The sequence below is a fragment of the Patiria miniata genome, unplaced genomic scaffold (assembly GCF_015706575.1).
Source record: "Patiria miniata isolate m_02_andy unplaced genomic scaffold, ASM1570657v1 HiC_scaffold_6, whole genome shotgun sequence".
Classification (NCBI taxonomy): Eukaryota; Metazoa; Echinodermata; class Asteroidea; order Valvatida; family Asterinidae; genus Patiria; species Patiria miniata.
In genome coordinates this window covers 5,096,175-5,119,989 of record NW_024037073.1, presented here as the reverse complement: position 1 = coordinate 5,119,989, position 23,815 = coordinate 5,096,175, and the positions used below count along the sequence as shown (strand labels likewise).

At 41.1% G+C, this 23,815-nt stretch overlaps 3 protein-coding genes across 3 annotated transcripts; 2 read left to right on the top strand and 1 right to left on the bottom strand.

Annotated features, from left to right (window-relative positions):
- Positions 1-1,678: 1,678 nt before the first annotated feature.
- On the top strand, positions 1,679-4,478 carry LOC119743401 (insulinoma-associated protein 1a-like). The gene has a single exon (XM_038219792.1). The coding sequence runs from the start codon at positions 2,356-2,358 to the stop codon at positions 3,514-3,516; it is 1,161 nt and encodes a 386-aa protein (XP_038075720.1). The 5' UTR covers positions 1,679-2,355; the 3' UTR covers positions 3,517-4,478.
- A 4,555-nt stretch (positions 4,479-9,033) lies between these two features.
- Positions 9,034-9,978, bottom strand: LOC119743441 (BTB/POZ domain-containing protein KCTD6-like). Its single transcript, XM_038219843.1, has one exon. The coding sequence runs from the start codon at positions 9,840-9,842 to the stop codon at positions 9,198-9,200; it is 645 nt and encodes a 214-aa protein (XP_038075771.1). The 5' UTR covers positions 9,843-9,978; the 3' UTR covers positions 9,034-9,197.
- Positions 9,979-11,114: 1,136 nt separating this feature from the next.
- On the top strand, positions 11,115-23,330 carry LOC119743605 (phospholipase B1, membrane-associated-like). The gene is made up of 14 exons (XM_038220019.1): positions 11,115-11,368; positions 12,460-12,557; positions 13,272-13,326; positions 14,399-14,457; positions 15,522-15,589; positions 15,939-15,982; positions 16,971-17,079; positions 17,410-17,605; positions 18,597-18,685; positions 19,292-19,361; positions 19,659-19,760; positions 20,413-20,508; positions 21,194-21,259; positions 21,829-23,330. The coding sequence occupies exons 1-14, from the start codon at positions 11,296-11,298 to the stop codon at positions 22,096-22,098; spliced, it is 1,395 nt and encodes a 464-aa protein (XP_038075947.1). The 5' UTR covers positions 11,115-11,295; the 3' UTR covers positions 22,099-23,330.
- The last annotated feature ends 485 nt before the right edge of the window (positions 23,331-23,815 follow it).

Sequence of the window (23,815 nt, the reverse complement as noted above, 5' to 3'; positions counted from 1 at the left end):
ACTGGTTCCCTTAGCGTACAATTTTCCGGCATCTGTAAATTGATCCATTTCATCTTCAGTGGAGTCAGGGAACCAGACTACTTGAACATTTTTTTTTCTTGGTTTTTCCAGCATTTTCGAAAACAAAACTTCTAACATGTCAGTGTAACAATAATTTGATATATTATACTAACCCCTCAAATAGTTCATTTCTGAAAATTAAAGCATAAGCCAATGATGTAGGCCTACATTCCCTTTAAACAAAAGTTTCAGACTGCTCAGCAATTTCAGCACGCACGTATAGTGCGCCGAACTGCTGTTACAAAGTTGTCTGTCCGTCCAGGCTGAAGCTGACCCAATTTTACAACGCGTGAGTGGACAATGAGACGGAATATTGGCAGGCAATAATGGTCAATTCCGAGCTGGTCAGGAATGACCATTCAACCGCGAATTGGAAATTCCAATAGAACCAAGCTTATCCTGTATTTTGTTAAAGAGAAATCACATGGGCTGTGGAAAGAATATCTGTGCTTAATTGTTTTGGAACATCACTACAGCTTTCCATGGCGAAATGCTTTGTATCAAATTTCTTTGTTACACACTTTTTTTATGGATATGTTTTGTGGAATGAACATTTCAAAAATTCATGGATAACAGGATTCTTGAAGTAAAGATGCACTGTCTTAACAGTTAAAGGGGATCTTACAAATTAAGACTAACTTTGAAGAGCATAATTATACTACAATTTCTTGTGTGTTTAACGGCAAAATGGTTCATTAATTTACCTAAGTTTCCGTTACTCCAATCGGCATCTGAACTCAGCATTAAAAAAAGGGAAGTGAAACTCAATAATATCGACACGATTTGGTAAATTTTCCCTATGCCGTGAAGTCATGAATTACCCCCTAGCCTATACGTCACGTTTACCTCAACGAAACTAAAGCCGACTTTGAAGTGAGTCTTTGCATATTTATACAAGACAAAAAATCCTTTTGTTCAGGTCATTGTCCAACGGAATTCCCGTGTAGTTTCGCTCTCTGACTGAATAATTATCATCGAAACTGCTCAAGATAATTTGATTTTTACCAAGGTTAGTGTTTTTTTATGGGTCTTTGTTAATAGACCCAATGTAGTGTCAACAAGGCGAGACAAAAGCGACCAGAGCTTGTGCCGTTTACAGCTTCAGGATGTATGCTCAGCACAACCCGGAACCTCATACAAGAGATAAAAAATGATGCGGGTAGGACCGGCAGCTGCAGCAAACAAAAGGCAAGGCCCGGCAACTTGTAGGGCTTTACTTGCGGAATGCCATTTGCTTTCGACTTCTTTTGTTTAGGGATTAACAGAAAAACCACCACTCGCGTGCCAGTCGCGTGGCTATAGGCCAATGCAATGTGAACCGAAGATAATGACGATGTGTAAGGGCAGGGGGTGTCGCTTGTGGTTGTGTATAGTCCGTGGTTTCATCCAATCAGATGGGAGAATGGCCCACAGCCGAAACTGCCGCAGACCAGTAGAATAATTACCAAGAGAGAGGGTAAAAAAAAAGGTTCGTTCTTACATTGAGGAATTCCCTCCCCGTGGTTCTTATCATATTATTGATAAAATTGCATACCAGTAGATCCATCTAAAACCGATCGATATGCTAATAAAAAATAAAGACTAGATCGAATTAGTTTGTGAAAGATAGTAGGCTGATAGGCAGCGGTAACCGTCCCAGTTTAATTCATTTATGGAGCAATATCAGCAGTTGGTTTTGGGGATCGACTCTGCATATTTCGCATTAACCAGAATAAAGAAACCTGTTCAGAATGAGTTGGTAAAAATGACTGTAGTGGTTGTGGTTTCCATACATTGAATGGTCAGATGCCAACACTGAATGAAAGGGGAAGTTCGTAATGATGTCCCTTGTGGCCGATGAGCCTCATCTGTGTCGCACCAGACTCGGGACGGTGGCACGCGCCGAGTAAACAATCCAAAACAAAGCCCAGCGCGTGCCAGGCCTTTTGGGACCCGGAGCTACAGACAACAAACACCGACGAACAAAGGGTGGGGGCCCAGGGGGCTACACCTCGGCTTTCCCCCAACCTCTGGGCCACCTTTTTGCATTAATATGTTTTCCTTTTCATCGACGCCTTGGTTAATGATATGCATTATTTGCCACACTGCATACATCAATTAGCTCGGACCGAGTGTACATAAGTAACAGCATCTTCATTTCGGAATCAGTGACGAGACGTGTCATCAAGTTGAGTGAGTATCGAAGAGAAATTGTGTCAACCACCCGGGACCTTGAAGCTCTAGCCTGAGATTCTACATCATTTATTAAGAGCAAACACTCAAATTTAATTCACTCCTGTTCCACCGGTAGACAAAATGCCGAGGGGATTTTTGGTGAAGCGAAACAAGGACTTTGCAGCCGTGTCGTATCGTTCCAGATGCCTCGACTACGATGGTGATCCGTGGGGAGGACTCGCACCAGACACGGGCAGTGGACTGGCCGTGCACGCGGTGCACTGCTTCAGGAGTTACCCCTACGATTCACCGGACTCTGGCTACGGGAGCAGTCCAGCAACACCAGTCGCCGGGGAGCAAACCTTCACGACTCAAGCTCCGTCACCCTCAAATGTCTTGACTCCCGTGAGTTGTCACACATGGAGCGCCTCCTCATCGCATGGACTACTTCACCAAACGTCCAGAAACATTGATGAAAATAATCGAATTTTCAAGCCAATTTTAAAAATACCTACTACCCCAGTGACGAAATCAACTCCGACCAAGTGTTCCACGATTCGAAAACGACCCCGCCCATCCACCGACAGGTCCGGAGACAGCGCCACAAAACCGCGCCGTGACACGGCCAAGAAGCCAAAGGCTGCCCGCAAAATCAACTTCGACAGGGACGACCAGTCCCCGATACTTGGCACTTTCATACGGGCAGCTGGCTGTGATATTCAAGAGAAGGACGGGGAGAGTAAGGCAACGGCTGGATCGATCCCAGACTGCGGTCAACCGAGAGGCCTGTTCGTCTGCAAACTATGCAAGCAGGACTATCACGACCCGCTCTCGCTGGCCCAGCATCAATGCTCCCGTATCGCAAACGTCGTGTACCAGTGCCCGGAGTGCGATAAAGTCTTCAACTGTCACGCCAACTTGGCCTCCCACCGTCGCTGGCACAAGCCAAGACCCGTCAGTGATCTACCTATAAACTCCCCCTCCTTCCTCCCTGCTTCCCCAGAATCGAAGTACCCCGGTACGGGAAGTGCAGGCAGCAGTCCCCGTAGCACACCCAGCCCCACCGGTGACACCACGGGCCGGTCGTCGCCCTACCAGTGCGAGCACTGCGGCAAGACGTACCAGCGGCCGGCCAACCTCCGCCGGCATCTACGGCGTCACGGTGAGTCGGAGACGCATTCGTGCTTCACTTGCGGGCAGACGTTCAACAGCTTGACGGAAAGGGCCAAGCATGTTCTCTCCCAAGCCTGTCAGGACAATGAAGATAGTATAGCTGAACTTTCTGGGGTCCTTTCTAGATAATGAACATCGCAAACTTTACCTGTTGAATTTAGTTTGATGTGTGTATGTTTTATTCATTATTAATTTTTACATTTAATTGCCTCTGGTTCAGCTGTGATGTGAGGGATATCTAACGGCTCAAATTCTAAGAAAGTACATGTATAGTCATACCTGCAAATTTGAACAACTTCAGCAAAATCATTGGTCCACTGTAAGACACATCCTTCCGCACAAAATCAATTAGGCCTAAGTTTTATTTCAATGACTGTTTTTCAATAGATATGGTTTTAAGTAGCACAGTTGTATCCCCTCAAAACAAAAATCGTTAGATTTTGTTTCGATTTTTATTGTGGGTTTCATTTTTTTTAAAGCTGTCATGCTTATTCTACCTTATGATGTCCGTTTCATTCATTTTCCTTTTTTGATTTTTTTTTTCACTCGGTACACTGTCTTGAAATTAACAGCTGTTTTGTGACCAAAAGTTACAGACCCTACTGTTGATTGTCAAAATTGGACAAAGATATACCAAAAATTCGGTGTTCAATTAAAAATAAAAAGAGAAACAAAGAATATATTTTTAAAAAATCTGTTTAAACGGAGGTTGGAATGAGTACACAAACTAAAACAAAATCAAAAAATCTGTTTAAATTAAAATCACACGCAAGAACGTGAATACGAACAGACAACATAATTTTTTTTTTACCATAGTCTCGAAGGCTGTTGCTAACTTGAAATATTAAATTTACTAATTTAAACTGTAAAGTAAGATTTTGAAATCAAAATAAGTGGAGCCTACCACGGCTTACTCCTAAATGGGATACCACCAACTGACATAACTGAACGGTGAGTTTCTAAATTTAATTTGAAAGCTATGGACGCAGTCTATGTGCATCATTATGATTTTTAAACATTGTTTATGAAAATGGATTTTGTAAGAATTATTATTAATTATTAAATCAACTCCGGAATGTATGTGCTAATGATGTGTGTGTTTTGTTTTTCATTTATTTTCTAATTCGAGCAAATTTGATGGCTTTTTTTGTTCTTGTAATACCAGTTTACATATTAAATCAGCATAAATGGGATCAGGTGCTATTGGTAGAGCAAGGCAACACTGTAACTCTCCTGACCAAAAAATATAATGAACATATCTATGCATTTGGCTGAACGAGGGCCCCAAGGGCATTAAGCGATGTCCAGCCATCCCCAACCCCCCTTTGCTTTTCTATTTTTCGCGAAGACCGCTTTACCTTCCTGTATGTAGAGGGCGACAGTCTATTCATGGGCATCGCCCGGATTGGGCAAGAGAGTCCCCCCCCCCCCCCCCCCCCCCCCCAGGAAAGATTAGGGGGGAAAAGGGGGGGAATAAGAAAACGAGGTGCGAAGTCATATTGCTGTTAATTTAATGCACATTCAACAACATGGGCTATGCAGGGGGGTCAATGGGGGTGGGGTGGACAAATTTCCCCTCCCCAGCCCACCCTAAAAAAATATGATCAATTGAGAATTTGCTACAGAAAGTACAAGGATTATTGGAAATAAAGTGCTTTGCCCCCCTCGAGAAAAAAATCCTGGAGACGCCCATGACTATTCCATAGTCAAGGTGGATCCAGTTAGATTTAGCTATACGTTGTCGGAGTCCTATGATATTAGCATATTTGAGGTACGGCCGACTTAATAGGAGGGCGCTGTTTGATTTGGGTAAAGTATTTGAGTATTTTGCAATTTACCCAAACCAAACAGCGCCCTCATATTGTGTCGGCCATACCTCGCATATTTGTTTCCACCGAGGTGGGTGAAAATGTTCATTGGAATCATTGCATCAAAGGCCGAATGAAAAGGAGGGGAAACTAATGATCTTACAAAAATAATTTAGATTCCGGAGCAGCTATAAAAATTGGCAAAGACAGGTCCACTCTATGATCACGTACAATTTTATTTATGTATCATTATTTCAAAAGTGTATACCGCTGCTGCATTTAATGAATACTTTCAATTGTTTGCACACAATTTGAAGCAAGTCCGCCATCTTTGTTCTTGATGTTCTTGATGTTCTTGATGTTCTTCAAGAGCGGATCCAAACACATTTTCTTTTTTGAGGGGGCCAACACAAAAATTGGTCCCCCCAAAAGTGGGTCCAATTTCTGGCCACTTTAACCAATTGTTTTGTTAGGAAAAGATGATGATGTACGCAGTGCCTGCCTATATTGCGACGTCACTTACAAATAAAAATCGGGGTTTTTTTTGGGGGGGGGGTGGGGGTGGGGGTATGGCCCCCGTTGGCCCCCCGGATCCGCCATTGATGTTCTTCATCTACTCCCCAGAAAGTGAGGAGTGAAAATCCTGTTCTCGAACACAGTCGCGTGTTGGTTCTCGTCACTTCGAAACCCCGTTCTCCTGCTCATTCAGCACGAGACGGGGTTTCGAATACGCTCTTACGTTCTCGTTCTCTTTTTTGCACCTTAAACAATTCCACCGAAGAAAAATGGACATCTGTGGATTCCCACTCGTTCGATAGCTCGTTTCACTATCCACTAGTTTCCTTCGGCAGGTCGATGACAGCTGTTCTTTAAAATGCTTTAAGTTGACTAAAAATGTGATATAATCGCACGGGGGGGGGGGGGGGGAGCTGGTAGTTATTTGACACAAGGTGGCGCTATTCATGGTGCTCTTCTTTGATTACCCTTTCCACCCTTGTCAATAAGTGAAGCAAGCGTGAGTTAGGATTTTGGCAATGTTGGTTCTGACCTCTAATTACTTTAATTTAAACTCTCATCCAAACTTTTTATTGATTTGTGATCTATTTTAACACTCTCATTTTCAACGAATTTTAAAAATTAATTAGAATAATTAAAAAAATAACGGAATAAGTTCAAGAAGGAAGTAAGAATTAAAGACGAAATTATTTTCCTAAAGAAAAGACGTAGGCCCTATTTATCCATTCCCGCCGAAATTGCGCCCATTGTTTTTGGTGATTCTCCAATTCTGCTTAAGCTACTGTAACACAAGTTATTTGTTCATAGGAGGTTGTTGTACCAGTCCTAGAGAGTCTTGGTTACATGGAGGTTTATAATGATATGTCTCCTAGTAGCGCGTACACTGTAGCCGGAGCGGACAAATTCATTAAGTTGAAGACGGAGAAGATACTTTCACTGAAGGAATAAAACTCGTGACAAGGATTATAGGGTTAGGTGTGTTTATTGAGAGCACCAACTAAAATCACTTGACAGAGAAAGAGAGAGTGAACGGAGAAAGTGGTAAGATGAAAAGTGAAGGACTGAGGGGAGAGGGGCTTATTAAATACAGGAATGGAACACAATGGATTGTGCGTAACTGTAAGTGAATTAAACCAAGGATGGTAAATACTAGGAATCTAGGATGTGGTTTTACAGGTCTACGACTGAGCCTAGTGTGACCACACAAATGGAGACAGGGTGTCTCTGTGGACCACAACGTAATTTGAAATAATCTTAAAGATGTCAACGGGTAATAAGTAAGGCTACTGTAATTAAAGTTAATTGGGATACTAAATCTGGGCTTACATTACTTTCATCTGTGAAAAAGAAAATGTCCTCATTTTCAAAATAATGAGGGAAAAAAAATGAAACACCAAGAAAAATATGAAAACCATTAAGATGCATGTATAGCTATAGAATAAACAAATTAAATGCAACAATGAATAGAGAAGAGTGCTGATAAATTCGGAAAATAATGAGAACACCTTATGTGTGACATTTAAACAAATAAAATAAGTATAAAATAAGCGAAATTGTTACAACCTAATTACTCCAGGAACTAACTACCTTATAAGGCTTTATAATACAAAACCAAATACTCATTGTTTCTTTGGCAGATAAATGTGGAAACAACAAAAAAGGATAAAAGTATTTATACATGTATAGTTATACAATTGTCTAATCAAGCAGACATGTACAACCTGAAAAAAGTGAACATAAATGAGGTATACTTTAACTACTGTGAAATATGTTAACTACATACTAATAATATGAATCGGTAGAAAAACCAAGATGGATAGGACGGGAGGCTATACGTCCGCTTCTTGTGCGAGTGAGAGGAATACCTATCCCAGTTTTGGGTGAGTGTGGGATGGAGTACTGGGGGGAAGGACATTTCGCAGAAAACAAAGTGAAAGGTGGCTGGCCCTACTCAAGGTCAGTTTGGGGTAAAATACACACAGGACACTCACTCCCGTGTCCATGGTTACGACACGTGGCCAGCGACCATAGACATGAACAGACAAACGTCCCTCGGTGTGTGAACATGTAGTCACTCAGTTTTTAGAGGGGAGGAGGGAAGCTAGTTAGTTTTCGGGGGGGGGGGGGGGGGGGGAGGGGGGGGGGGCTTGCATTAACGGCTACTTCTAGCCGGCGGCACCACACAGTAAAATTCTCTGTGCCGTTACCGAAAAACGGGGCCGGGAGGTCAGCCTTAAAATAACGTAAAGGAGATGTGGAACTAGAGGGCTGGGTGGAAGGAGGGGCCATGGCTAGGGAAGTCGGACAGAACCCAATAATAACAAAAATACTATATCGGGGAACAACTAAAGGGAGTTGATCAAAACTTAAGATACAACAGGAACAAAAATACAAGTAAATATATCCAATGAAATGAGGATAAAAACAAATATATCGGACGTGAGAATAATTAACAACTCACTATGGAAATAGCAAAATCTTGAAAGACAAACAATTGAATATAAAGCAAAGCTAAGGAGTAACGTCAACAGAAATCACAAAATACAATATGGAAAAATGAACAACAAATCAAAGCAAAACAATCAAATGGTAAAGAACAAGATTATGGGCAAAAAAAATACAATGTAACTTGCTATTAGGATGTCAGCTTGGCTCGCCAGGAGATGTTCCGGCAGGAGAGCAGATCGACGAGCAGAGCAGGAAACAAGAAGACAGGAATACAGTTCGATGATCAGGAACGGGTGACGAATTACGGGAAAGAAGAGCTGGATGAGATGGTGGTCGGCGAGCAGGAACAGTTCAGGAAAGAAGAGCTGGGCGAAACGGTGTGAGCTAGTGCACTGGTGTGTGGAGCAGGAACACTCACAGTTTAGAGGACGCAGGAAACATATCAGCCAGACGCAGGAAGAGTGATGGGGCGAAGGGGGCTAGAAGCTGGAAAAGTTTGAAGAAGGTGACTGGAAGGACGCAGGAAAAGTGGAGAGACGGATGCTAGAAGACAGGACACCGGACAGGCAAACGACGAAAACTTGTAGGGGGTATCAGGCAGTTTATACCTGATTGACAATGAAGAGGTGGACGAAATGAAGAAAGTTCTAGCCAGGATGACGATGACGACTGCAGGGATGTGGGAAACAGAAGTTCTGTTTCGTCTCTTCAGCAGCAAAATACACAGAGTTACAGAATATAGGGGCTAGAAGATGAAGATGAAGATATGGAGACAGATGTAGATTTGACGATGCCTTGGGCAGGTGAACCACCGCTGCCACCAATTGTAACACAAGTTATTTGTTCATAGGAGGTTGTTGTACCAGTCCTAGAGAGTCTTGGTTAATTATGCGCTTAAAATTAACGTTTTGTTTTTTCATATTTAACAATATTATTATCGGTTTTAAAGTTGGTTCAGCTCTATGTACAGTTCTAAATCGCATTATTTCCTAAGTTGGCCTTCGTGTAGGCTCCACTTATACTTCAGACAAAACAAGTTTACTTGATTTTCCGTGTAAACACCCATGCCTCCCGCGAATCTCCACGCGATGAAGAGCTCAGCTTAAACCCGAGCCTGGTGATTTGCTGGAATAACTGCATGAGATCCAGGGAATGGGTTCGAGGTGCCTCGAAATAATCCTCTGGCTTCTTCAAGCGTTGTGTGATGGAATCTCCTCTCATCATTCTCGGCTGGAAGTAGCTGTCGAGTATTGGGACCTTCTGGAGTGTGTCGTCGCTTCCCCGGTAGACAAGATTGTCGAATTCCCCGAATCGAGCATCTTCATCAGTCTTATATTTGACGATGATTTCAAGGAATTCCATCTCCTTCGCCGTTCTCTCCGCCTTAACTGCCTTCACTGCCGCTTCCAGTTCCTTGATTTGGTAGTAATCTGCCTCGGTAGCTAGCAGGTCCCAGTCTTGAAAATCCTCCGGAAGAGCGAGCTTGGATCGTCGGAGGAAGCTTAGGACGTGGCGGAAGATGGGACCGTCTCCATCGATGATGTATGCCCCGTGGTCGTCGCGAGCGGACGGTACCCGCCCGCTGAACATTGCCCCCAGCATGGACTCCGGATAACGGACCAGGGACGATGTGGTCGTCGTGTACTGGCAACCGCCGACATCAAGCCTGACAAAGTCACTCATGGTTTGAGAGTTTCTTGATGACGAATCAATGCGGAAATGTGGCTCAATTTATGTAGAAAACAATCACTGCTTTGTTCAATCTAGTCAGGTTTTCAAGCAGGTGCGATATTGATGATAGACGACGATAGCGTTTTGGTGTGCAATGTGCAGGTCATTGATCAAAGTGCAGCTTTTTCTTCAATGTTACCAAAGCCCGTTTTAACCTATTAACTGGCAAATAGGAACAAAGGTAAAACGGGAACAAACTTTGCTATAAGATATCCATGGCCCCTCGGGAAAATCATGACCCCAAACGCTCAATATTGCTGTGAAAATGAAGACGATTCTTCATAACTATAATTTTACTTAAACATCCGTACCTGCGCAACACATTTCCTGGGTCCCGAGTTTCAAAGTATTAAACTCAAGCAAACCATTACTTTAAAAATTATATAGATGCGGAGCCTTGACATGGATTCTTTCTACTATAGCTGGTTGGTTGGTTGGCCGGCCGGCGGGCTGGCTGCATGGTTGACTTACTAAACTGGCTTGTCCACTGGTTGCTGGCTGGCTGATTGGCCAGCTGACTGGCCGTTTGGCTAGCTGACTGGCCGTCTGCCCGAATGGTTGGCGGGCACAAAATTGAGGGGGGCGTGGAAATGGATTTACGTCCCTGCATGATAAGTTAATCTGCATATGTCATAATATCTGCATCTCTTTGGTGATACTTAAGAAGCCATTTTCTAAGATTATTAATTACTGCATGTATGATAATTATAGCACTATAACAATTCATGTACACAGACAGTATAGTCCGATGATTTATGCTGTTTTGTGGGCTATTTCGTAGATTGCATGCGATCTAATGTAATCGGGAGATAATCTTTCAGCCCCATTCTCGAACAGTTCTGCCTGGCTGAACACATTTGGGATATCAGTGTACACGAATAAAATGGGTTTTTTTTTGGTGGCTTATTTCCTGTATACGAAAGAAACAATCCTTCTTCCCTGTTCTCGAACAGTCAAAACATTTGGGATATCAATGTACACGGAGAAATATTGTTGTGGGTTATTGCCTAAACTGCATGCGATCCAAACTAACAAGGAAATAATCATGCAGCCCTGTTCTCAAACAGGGATATCAATGTACATGAAGACATTTTTTTGTGGGTTGACTGTTTCCTTGATTGCGTACGATCCAAAGTAACGAAACGATCACATGCCTTCGAGGAAGCAATATATAGCAAAGCCTCGTGACTGAAACCTATAAATATAATAAATGATAAGCATTACTGAAGAGGCCACCCTGATCATATTTGTTTGCATGCTCTATCAGAAGTTCAGCCAGTTGAATAACTGTTTCAGAGTACACACACGGAGTGGTACAAAGTTCAAAACTGGCACGAAAATATAATAGTTTTGTTGAATCATCATACGATCAGAGTTGAACCGGCGATTTCAGCCATCAGTCAAGATGCGTTTTTCCTGGCTGCAACTGGCGGTCTCTTGCCTCATCGTAGCCGCATCGGTAGCCGATGAAATTGACAGTAAGCACCTCTTGTTTAAGTTATCATTATTTCAAATGCTATGCATGGTATTTTTGTTTGCACTAAAAACAGTACTTGTTCTAGCGAAATAGATTTGTCCACAACAGGGGATAAGGGAAAAGCTGTAGGCCTAGAAATTATTCAACATAGGCTTAACCCAAATTATAACCACCAAATGTAAAACTACTTTGATTTAAGTCACAGTGAGATTCAAGATTTTTGCTATCGCGGGCATCGCTTTATTGTGCGTGTGTGGTTGTTTGACGCCGCCCCACCACCGCTGAACCACCACCACCATCGCGTTGTTCATGTCACTGCCAGCAAAACAAGCAGGGAAAAGACACTCCTAGTCATCACTATTTACTTTTTTTACATTGCGAAAAACGTGTATAGCAATTAAACATCTTTCTGAACACCTTCTTGCAATCACGTCGTAAACACTTTTAAAATGGGCCTGCTAAACAAGTTTAGAGCAATGATGGATAAGGTTTAGCAATAGAACATTGATGTTTAGGATTTTTTTTCGGACGCGTAGGCCTATGTTTAGCTTCTAAACATGTTTACAAAGTGATAGCAAGATTGTGCTTAATTGCTGAACACAAATGTTGGAGCGTATATCATGTTCTGCTTGCTACTTGGTACTCGGTTGGTGTCCTCCAAAATATTCCACCTGGGGAATTTAAACTTGAGGTCTGGTGAGAGTGGTCGAAATTTAGGTTTTGTCGCAAAGAGTATTCTTAAAGGAGTCTGGGTTGGTGAGCGCCACTGTTGATTCTGGGAGGTCATTCCAACTTTTTCAGTGTTCTTGGGAAAAATGAAGAAGTATATGTCGGCCTGGCCTGCCGTGTCGTCGTCGTGATATTCCAGTTTTGGAGGTGATGTTTATTTAGTATGGTTGATGTCCAATGTTCCATTCAGGATTCAAACAAGTTGGTACTATATTTTGTTTTGGGGAGCGGGTTGGTCATGATTCATTGTTTTATAATGACATACTGCAGTAATGACGACAGATATGTCAAGACGTCTATCCGTGAACACAAAACAATGCATGTAACTGACAAATAATGTATAATTCTGTGGTTTGAATTCAGGCTTTTGGGATAAGTATATCGCACTCATCCAGACCATGGACAAGTACGGCTACGGGGATCCTACACTCATAGATCAACTCCACCAAAATTCATCCAATGTAAGTCAAATTTGAGGTGATAATAGGTATCACTCCCCAGACAGAAAATGAAAATGCCAACACAGAAAATAGACAAGGGTTAAAACAGTGTTTGAAAGAAGTCTAAAGCAAGATTGAAAATGATTAGGAATTGGCCACACAAATGACGAAGTCAATCTTTCAATCAGTTTTTGTATGTAATTTATTGAAAAGAGGTATATAAACCAGCTCCCGAAGGCAACAAATTATGTGGAGTGCCGTGGCCTCGTGGTCTGGAGCACTGAATTCACGCTCTGCGGGTAATTCTGCAGGTTGTGGGTTCGAGTCCAGCCTGCGGCTATGGTGCATGTGCCCGTGAGCCAGGCGCTTTGTCACTCATTGCTTCTCTCCACCCAGGAATAAACGGGTGCCTGTTAGGGCAGAGATGCATGGTCATTGTAATTGACTTTAGCTGCTTTGCGCCAAAATGGCTGCATCGAGCTGTATACTTCCCAGGGAGCTGAGATTGTCTTTGGAATGTTTCAGTGGCCCAATGAGCAAGGTAATAATGATGTAGCGCCTTGAGCACCAATACTGGTGGATATGTATGCGCTTCAAACACGCATTATTGTTTCATATTTCTATTAAAGCTAAACTCCAGCCAAAAAAAAAAAAAAAAAATCTTTTTCTTGCTTCATACTATTGCCAATATTTCAATAGTTGGTAATAATTCTTAATTCGTTAATTCTGAATCAGATTGATGTCAATTTCGACTGTAAGCCGTCTGTGTCCCCGGAAAAGCCGACTTCAGGTGAGAACCAAAAAAAATTAAAAATTCAAACTTTAATGGCATATCTCCTGCGTTTTACGATCCAAGTTAAATGTATATACAGTCGACTCTCGTTAGTACAAACTCTGTTAATACAAATATTAAAGCCTTGGTCCCGACTGTGCATGTATGTGCACAATGAATGGGACTGATATAGCTCTTAAAACAAAATTCTGATATAACAAACAATTTCGCTAGGTCCGAACGAGTTTGTGTTAACGAGACTCGACAGTAGATCTATATTCTGAACATTTATCCTAAAGGTAACCTATACCGAATTATTATCAAAGAAGTTTACTTGGATTTAAGTCCGTCCTGGTACTAAACACCCATTAAAATTATTCTGTCTGGCTTGTTGCCGTCATTTATTAAAGAAATCAGTTGACTGATTGTGTGTGTGTTGTTTAGCTTTTTAAATAAAGAGTGCTGTCGACAAAATCGCATACAAGCATTACATTCACTGTGCGGACATCTAAACAAAAGATGTCCACATAAGCCAGGTAGCAGCGACGTTGTGTGGACTTGCCCACGTCCACACAAGGTTTCCCCCTCTCTGGAAAACTGAGGTTTAGGGACATTTGGGTTAGGGTTATCTGTCGCAAAAGGTGTGATTCCACTGAGCTGAAACTTCAAAGCCTGAGGTTTTGAGCGCTCTTCTTAGGATTTTTAGTTATTATTGGAAACGAACGAAATGCATGAATGATATATCTTTAAAGAGAGTATTAAGAAAATACTGAATGCATTCGCAAATAATGTTGTTTTAACATTTTTAACATTTGGGATATATAATGTGCACGGAGAAATATTGTTGTGGGTTATTGCCTAAACTGCATGCGATCTAAACTAACAAGGAAAGAATCATTCAGCCTTATTCTCAAACAGGGATATCCATGTACAGGAAGACATTTTTGTGTGTGTTGACTGGGTATAGGCAAATAATGTTGTTTTAACAGTCAAAACTTAGAAAACTTCAGGTGTATTTCATTTTATTACCTGATTCTACTTATTCCTTTAAATTATTATTGTTCAACCAGATTTGTCTTTCTCTCTGCAGTGAACAAATTGCGTCCGGGTGACATTAACATAGTCGGTGCGTTGGGAGATTCTCTCACTGTAAGTACAAGTCTCGTTTGTGGCTTAACTTGTATCAGTGTTACTTGTGCTCCAGGCCTCAGCCCTCGCTAAGAATTCTGAAAAGTTAAAGACCGTTCATTCATTAATTTGAAAGCATGACAAAACCAGATGAGTGCCTCCTCTGAAAATATGAGACCCCGCCCCCCCCCCCCTCCTCCTCGAAAATTGGACCGTCTGCCAACTATCTCCGAATTAGTCCAGTCATGGGTCATCAGCAAAAAGCAGTTTATGCATTTAATGAGGCCACATGCAGCACATGACTGTCATGTCTTGTCTTGATATAGATCAATCAGGTAATGGTTCCGGCAGTCTAGTTGTGTCACCAGACAACAGAAGCGAAAGTGGTACAGAGAGTGCCTGATGTAACCCGAACAAAACAGGAAACTCTAGCGAAACATTTGGTTTCTATACAATTCATGATGAATTGACATTATTTTGTAGCATTCCCACCAAGTTCACGGTCATGACTTCTCTAGCACCAAATTGTTGGTTGGAATGAGCTTCACTTTTCATAAGACGACAGAAGCGAAAGTGGAACAGAGAGTGCCCGATCTACTTTGCAAACAAAACGGGAAACTCCGCGAAACCTTTGGTTTTTACAATTCATGATGAATTGACATTATTTTGTAGCATTCCCATCAAGTACACGATCATCGGCGGGCTTTTTCAGCACCAAATGTTCGGTTGAATTGAGATTTACTTTTCATAAGACGACAGAAGCGAAAGTGTTACATAAAGTAGGTCTATACCATGATCTTCTTTGCAAACAAAACAGGAAACTCACGCGGAGCAGTTCGTGCAATCATGATGAATTGACATTATTTTGCAGCATTCCGAAGTAAGGCCTATTATCTGCGGGCTTTTCTAGCGCCAAATTCCAAGTTGGAGTGAGATTTGCTATTCAAACTTATCTTACAAGTAAATCTCCGACTCACCGTGGAGATTAGCACTGTGAATGTCACCTCAAAAGCCAATCATATTATATCACAATATTTTCATATCATCTGTTTAGTATTATTCATTGTGTTCTTCCTTTATTTTAGGCAGCCAATGGCGCTGGTGCGAAAACACTAATTGGGGTTGCCATAGAGTACAGGGGTCTATCAGCTCCGTGAGTAAAGATATAATGTCCAAGATTATTGCAAGGGATGAAAGGTTATGAATTTTAAACGAATAACAACAATTAAGAATTTGCCCACTGAATTACTCGATGCATTGTATTGTTATACCTTGGAAAGTAAATGAATCTGTAAATGAGACATTTGAGACGTATGGTTCCAATTTGTGACAAATTTCCGCGTTCGGTCAAATTATATAGGGCATGAACTTTGTACCTATTACCAATTTTTGTACTCGCTATAGAATCGTTAAAGGGGTTGTGATTCCTTTACCAACTTTTCACGTCGTCGTAGTTTGGATCTCACATTCCTTGTTCTGTTTGATTTTTTTGGTATTGACAGGATCGGAGGCGACAAGGACCTTTCTAGCGTCGTCACACTTCCAAGTAATCCACAATTTTTCTTACATTTTTAAAGAGTTAGTTTGCGTTTAATAAGTTTTCGCCTTCATTTGGAGCACTTTTTGTCATAAAATATAGTCATAAACCAATTAAAGGATTAGGCCTACACCTTGAATTTCCTTTAGATCTTCTAGAGCTATAATCCTTCCTCGGTCTGCAAACTATATTTATTTATAGATTCAGTAAGTCTTTCCAAAATGTTAGTGGAATTATGAAAAGTATCCTAGAATGAGTGATTGTTAATAATTACCTGCATTTCAATGCAAAAGAGTCAATTATTCGCGTGGTGAACAAACAAGAGAAGAGTTGATACTCTCGCATCGGTTGTCAAAGACTATTGACACTTTTTGCAAACATTCAAAACTGAAACTGCCAAAGTATTGTGAAAAACATTTAACCTACTATTTATTGCAAGTGAATGATAGGATCATGCATCCTGTGATATATGCTGTCATATTTAAGGAAAGAGGAATTACCATGTTTCCGCAAACCTTTCATTATTTAGGAATTGCCATCATTTTCTCGTGATGGTTGGGACTAAATCATCTTGAACAATATTTTCAAATACTGCCCCACAATTACCACATTTAATTTAGTCTAAACAATCGGTCACATATCCGTGAATGAAAATTACTTTCCCGAAAATCGACCTGGGGAGCATACCACTGGAGGCTCAATAAACAAAATCCTAATGTTTTAATGAGCATTTTGGACGGGGACTAAGAGAGGGCTTTCCACGAAAACCTTATTTTACGTCGAAAAAAAAAATGAAGACGAATTTTCACAGCTTTTCTCAAAAAGTATTTCCATTGAGCGGTTATTTCGACAGGTTAATATTTGAATAACCTGCTTTAGACTGATTGTATTGTTGTTCCTTGAATCGGTAAAAAAAAATACTCCCTTTTCTGGCAAATGGTGCGGTTAATATCGCTTGTTTTAACTTTGCAAAACTTATTTTCCTCATCATTGACAGATGTCGTGAAGAAATACAACCCGGCTGTCTATGGCTTCTCCACGGGTACGGGAGGCGTGAGCAACCCAAATTCCAAGCTAAACGTGGCTATACCTGGAGCAGTTGCTGAGTAAGTCAGTGTATGGAATAATGGGCCTTGTCTTTGAACGAGTGGGGGCGCCATCTTGGTACAAACAAAAACCGTTAATTGCATCAATTCAGTAAGTTAAACTTAACTTAAATATTTATATCGTAAAAATGCATTTTTTTTTTAGCTGTCGCAATAATATGGGGAAATTCAGTTTTCACGGCGCATAGCGCCGGAAAAGAATTTTATGTGTTTGGTATCAAGATGCGCAAGACTCGAGAATAAAAGGTCAGCACAGCTCGGGTCGCGAAAAAAATTGCAAGGGTATCGCGAAAAAAGTTGACGAAAAAGTTATCGATTTTTTTTGTACAGAGGGATGCCAGGTCAGGCCAAAACTCTAGTAGATCGCATGCGCAACGACCCAAACGTCGACTTCGACAACGACTGGAAGTTGGTGACTCTGTTCATTGGCGGCAACGACCTGTGTCGACAGTGCGAAAACCCGGACCGTTTCTCAACGGCCAACTACGTGGCTCACGTGGAGGAGGCTATACAAATTCTGTCTGAAGTGAGAGAATTCGAATTAAACTCTTACTCGATAAAAGGAGGTTTTTTTCTTCAAATAAACCACATATGAAAATTGACTGAGCGAATTATAACCATAATTTTGAAAAGTTGATCGAAGAAACGGGAGCGGAGTTTGAACCTTCGACTTTCGGATTTTACTATTGTAGTGCTCTAACAACGGATCTATCCAGCCGTATGTTGGCTGTTCCCAAGTCGTCAATGTCCTTGTTCAAGGGGCGCTAGTCAAAGGCCATAAACCTGCACATGCCATCCCGTAGCCAACATTCACACCCAAAGTCACGATGCAGACCTTGGAACAAACATAGGGCTGAATCCATGATAGCTCAGTTGGTAGAGCACCGGAACGGTACTCCGGAGGTCGTAGGTTCAAACCCCGCTCCAATCAATTTCTTTGTAGAATTTTTCAAAAAAATGATATATTATATCGATTTTCTTCAGAGTTTAGATTTTAATGGGGGAAAAGGACTTCATATCCCGGCTTCGCTGGAGTTTTGGAATTGGGAAATTATGTAACGTTTTCAAACGTTATAGACCGGCACAAGGCTTGTTGAATAGTGGCGCCGGCAGTTCGATCATGAGCTCCGGCTCGGACCGAGAAGTTGTTCATGTTGGGCTGCACTGTGGGATAGTTTGCACATGACAAAACGTTATATCAGAGCATATTGTCCCATAATGCTCTGCAACATATAACCGATCACTGCATAAGTTCCGGTCTGTCCTTAAAAGGGCCGATTTGCTTCAGCCCATGAACAGCTCAGAAGTTTGTAAAGTAAAGTCCTAAGGCTAAAATGGCATAGTTACTTTGGGAATGAATCTCACGCTGCTCTTGGTCAATATTGGTCAATATTTACGAACTTTCCAATTCTGCAGTATGGGACGCCTTAATTGACAGCACCCATTGTGTTGAACACTACATAATCCAGCATCGGTCATCATCATTGGAGTGATACCTGTCTATGTTTTCCACTCAGGTGCCCCGAACGTTTGTCAATGTCATCGGCATATTGGAGGCGTGGCGTGTCGCCGAGCTGACAGGAATAGTCTGCGATGTACTTCATCTGTAAGTGTCCATTTGCATAGGCCTAACGATACATGCAAACAACTTGGGTGCCGACCATGAATAAATATAGTTCTGTCACCATGACAACTCAGAAATGAGAAGGGAAGAGGGAACTTTTTGACACTCTGAACTTGACGTTTAGCTAAATATTTTACTTCTTTTTCTTTTCTTCTTTTAATCTCTTTTTATTTATGAGTACAAGTCTTCCTCTTGAGTGCAGTAGGCACCGTAGCTCGAAAGCCTGAAGAAACATACAGGACAAAGAGAAGAAACTACAGTTTTAGAGGTGGGAGGAAAACCCCAGAAGAATATTCTGGGGAAAACCCACGACATCAGGTAGGGACTGAAAACCCAATCCTCTTGCAGGAATCGAACTCGGGCCATAGCGGTGGAAGATGAGTAGAGTAACCACTGCACCAACCTGACTCTCCGTTCATGAGACAGTGCAACCCATAAATTGTGGATGCCATGTGGTATCCACTACCTCTGCCTCCCTCAATCGTTGAATGAATATTGGTCCTTGATCCGACTTTTGCATTTCATGTTATACGGCTTTGATGAAGACAGGAGAATAATTTTTGAATGATTTTTGGAATGATTATTTAGTGCTCTGTGCCCGTGTGGCATGAGTGAAGACGGCAAGGAGATGATGAAAAAAGCCACGACAGAGTATCAGGTAAAATATATCAACTTTCAACTTGATAAATTATTCACAAGATGAAATTTGCATGGCGTCTCTTACGCAACTTTGCAAGAGCTTGCCCAAATCATGTGATTAGCAACAGTGTCTTTGGTCTGGAGAATTCAAAGTTAACACCAAGCATTCTGAACAAGTCAGTTGGTTGGTTCGAATCTGATGTAGCAGCGGGTACCGCAATGAAATTATTCACAAATAAAACATAACCAAATCATTAATCATCAAGTTTTGTTGTCACACCGGAAATGTTTTCTGCACCTATAATATCCACGACAGAATTTGCTGCAAGATAGCATCAACAGCGGGAAATTCGACAGGGAGGATTTTGCCGCCGTCTTCCAGCCGTTTTTCCTGGACACAATTCTACCACGACACCCGGTACGTTCCTTCAGTAACGGTAACATTCACATTTCGGTGTACAGGACTTTTACCTATCTTTTGCAACTGCACAGACGAAGATTTTGCCAATCAGTGGTTCGGCAAAATATCGACGGCCGTTATTGCAAAACAAAAGTCAAATTTGCAACATTTTAAATGTATATTAATTACTTAAACTAATACATTGCATTTTTAATACACACTGATAAAACTAAATGAATATTCCCCTCATGTAAGAAAAAACAAAGGCGTTAATATTCCATTTTTGTGTAAATCTGTTGACATCCATGAAAAGTTCTTGTTTTCTGCACATGTGACCGTTATTAATCGTTTTAGAAACATACAGAAGTTGAAAGAATGCCATAGATCGTACCGAAAAAGGTAGTAAGGCAAAGTTACGTTTAAAAGCGTAAGCACTTGAATTCGCTGGAAATTCGCCGGAGAATGCAATCAACCATTGCGAATTTCCAGAGTGAATTCTTTACTTTAGTCACGTCGATGTGATGAACCGGTCTCGATGACTGCGAACTCATGTCACAAAAATGCAAAAGGTAAACACACAGCGATACGTTTGAGGTGGAAATGCAACATTGTCAGCAACCCTGCCTATACCCATTCAACATGTAATGTGTGCTGTGATTTTACTCTTCAGGACGGCCAGCCGGACTATTCGTACTTCGCTCCAGATTGTTTCCACTTCAGCGCTAAGGCTCACGGAGCACAGGCTGTCGCTACGTGGAATAACATGGTGAGTGGTTGAAATAAAGTTCTAATGAACTTCATGTAGGGGAGACTTGGGTGTTTAAAGTCTTTCTTTTTGCAAACATTAACATTTCGCTGATGACCACCGTCGTATGGAAGCTTAAAGAAATTAGACATACGAGCAAAATAGACCTGTACCGTTTTCGCGTCTGCGCCGGACAAGTTAACTCGATTTCATCTCAATCGGTATCATCGATAGAAACCGTCATTTCCTTTTTATCAGACATAAGTATGCTTTATGATGCCTATTTCAATTTAGGATAAACATTTTAAGTATTTGTGATTTTAAACAATTTTTCTGTATGCTTTACTGCTTCTATTGTTATAAACATGCAGAAAAAAGTAAGTGAACGACATCTATGGCATGCGAAGCTTCATAAAAGAATTACTCTCTAAATTCCAAAGAGTAAAATTAGGGACGTTTTAGAGCGAAAATCACTCTCATTTTCGATTGAAATAGTCTGAAAAAGAACCACTTCAGTCGAAGCTCGAGTGAAAACTCGATCTTTATGATTAAAGAAATTTCACTCTAAAACGTCTGGTCCCTAGTTTCCGACTGTGGGAGTGAATCTTCACTCGAATGGAGTGACTTTTCACTCTTTGGAATTTAGAGAGTATGACAACAAATCAGTGTTAAATACCGATCCTTTCTTCACCTTACCATTCCATAGCTCCAGCCGGTGGGGTCCAAGGATAAAAGCTGGAATCCTGGCGAGAATATGCGCTGTCCATCAGAGGTAGGTGGGCCGGGAAAAGTTGATTTGTTTTGTATCTTTTCGTGAAGAAAATTATTCCGAATTGGCCAACTTCTCCCAGAATTACCATCAAAGAGACGTGCCTATTTCGAGTATGCGAACTGTTCTTGGAGTGAGTTTTCTTTGAATAAAGACAGAAAGAGCAGAGCTTGCCGTCCATGTTGTTACATCGATAAATGGGTTTCACTGTCAGCCCTGTGATTTGAGCTACCTATTTGTGTTAAGTTTCTTACCTGTGATACTTCTCATACTTGGTTATGTTATTCTAATTATTAGTTTGTCTATTTTCTTTCTTGAAAACCAAACTTCCAATGTCACATCCATAGCGCTTTAGGGATTATCCTTATAACATAATGAAAGCGATTTGTTAAAATTTCAACTAACTGGACTTCCTTACTTCGTCCATATTCTGTGCATCTCTAATATTAAAAAGAGAGAGATGAATTTAAAAAAAAATTCAATTTTCAGTCCACCGTATACTAGACTATATAACAAGACGACGTTTGGGGCAAGGATGAAACCTTTGTTTTTTTTTACAATTTCCCCAAAAGGACTTCCCGTATATTTACACGAACGTGAACAGCAAGGAATCTTGGAAGGACCCAGGAAACGAAGATCAGGACCCAGACCAAAACCAACAACAAAACCAACAACAAGATGACCAACAGCAAAGTGGACCATCGGTGGCCAATGAGGGCGGGCTGTCGAGCGGCGTGGTGGTACTCATTGTCATTTCGGTCTTGGCTGTGGTAGGGGGCGTAGCCTTGCTGGCGTACCGGCGCGTTAAGAAGCCTAAACATCTATATGTGCAGATGCAATGATTTGTGGGTTTCCTTCAGAAAACAAAATTGCGAAGATGGTGTTTTTTTAGCGCTTTTGGGTGCAATATCGTAGTTAATTCATCATAAGTCACCAAAAAGCCGTCATAAATTGTCTCGATTTCAGTACTGTTTAAGAAGTGTGCCACCTCGTAAAATAATGTCCCAAATTGTATTGCTAAATACCTCCAATTGATTAAGTTGTAAGCCTTCCAATGGAACCCCACACGGAATCATCGGCCGGAGTACTATTTAATAGATACTAAGTTCAAAAAGATACTACCCCAATTGTGGTGTACCACTAGAAAAGCAGAATTTGAAATCGTTTATCTTTACCTGAATAATAATAAAGACATGTATAAGCAACAGTTAGATTTGTTCAGCTATATACCCAGTTGTTTTGCAATTTGTACAATCGAAACAATATCAGATTAGATTGAAAGACTTGCATTGTAAAGAGAACAATTTGAGTAAGTTTGCCGTTGCACCAAGTAACACACATCTTTGGTGAGATTGTGAGGCCTATAGACCATTATCATGTTGCGGCCATCCTGAGATTCCCCATTCAAATCAACGTAACCATAGCGAGGCTGGAAGGAAAAATAGTCTGGTTCCTTTTTGCACAAAAACCATTATCATTCAATACTGTTATTGCATACAGGGGACATGTCTGAAATGGTGGCAGCATGATAAAGGTCTATAGAACCGGGAAAACTCAACGTTCCGGACGGTATGTTCTGCCCAACCCGTCGTCGGGAGACTAACGGAGCATACTTTCCGAAACGGCGAGTTTCCCACGGTTCTTTTAAGAAGCAGAAACATCACTTTATTGTTATCGTTCAAAGTAAAATACCAGCAATAATATATGTTGTCCTGTAATTTAAGAAACAGGACGTCCATCATACAAAATTAACCACGCGATTCGACTGGTCAGAAATGCTAAAAGAGTCAGTGACTTTGAGTGTGTGTGCTTCGCCATCTGATCATTATTTCCTGTGATGTAATCCAGGAATTGATAGATTTACTGAAATATGAAGACTTTCAAAGACCAAAATCTCTGAAACCAAGGCTTAAATATAACGTCATGTTTTTTTATATATATAATATATTATTATAATGTAATTTGTGACCATTATTTCCAGCTATCTATACTCCAAAATAGTCTATACAGGGTGGATCAAAAAAGGAAACCGAGATATTATGGCTAATTGGAACAGAAGGAGGGCACATGTGAATCAAAGGGAGATATCCTCTGTTAGGCTTGAATCTCCTCTTTAAAGTGACACCCTGAACATGTCATTACATTCACGGTTGACTGAGCAGTGACCAATTTTATGAAAGGGTCTATTTAGAGAATTGCGCCACTTTTCAATCGAGGTTTTTGTGGTGTCATTTGTCACAGAGTGAAAGGTTATGGTTGCCAAACAAGGCAGGTAGGGGAAAAGAAGAGATTTCACCGTGAAAAGTGGCTCAATTCTCTAAATAGACCCTTTCATGAAATTCAGTCAACCGTGAAGGTAATGACATGATCAGGGTGTCATTTTAAAGAGGAGATTCAACCCTATCTCCCTTTGATTCACATGTGCGCAACTCTGTTCCAATTAGCAATAATATCTAGGTTTCGTGATTTTTTTTATCCACCCTATATATCTGATTGCCAAAAGCTTATTATTTAAATAACTTAAAAGTTAAGTTTCTTTTATGATATGAAGCGATATGA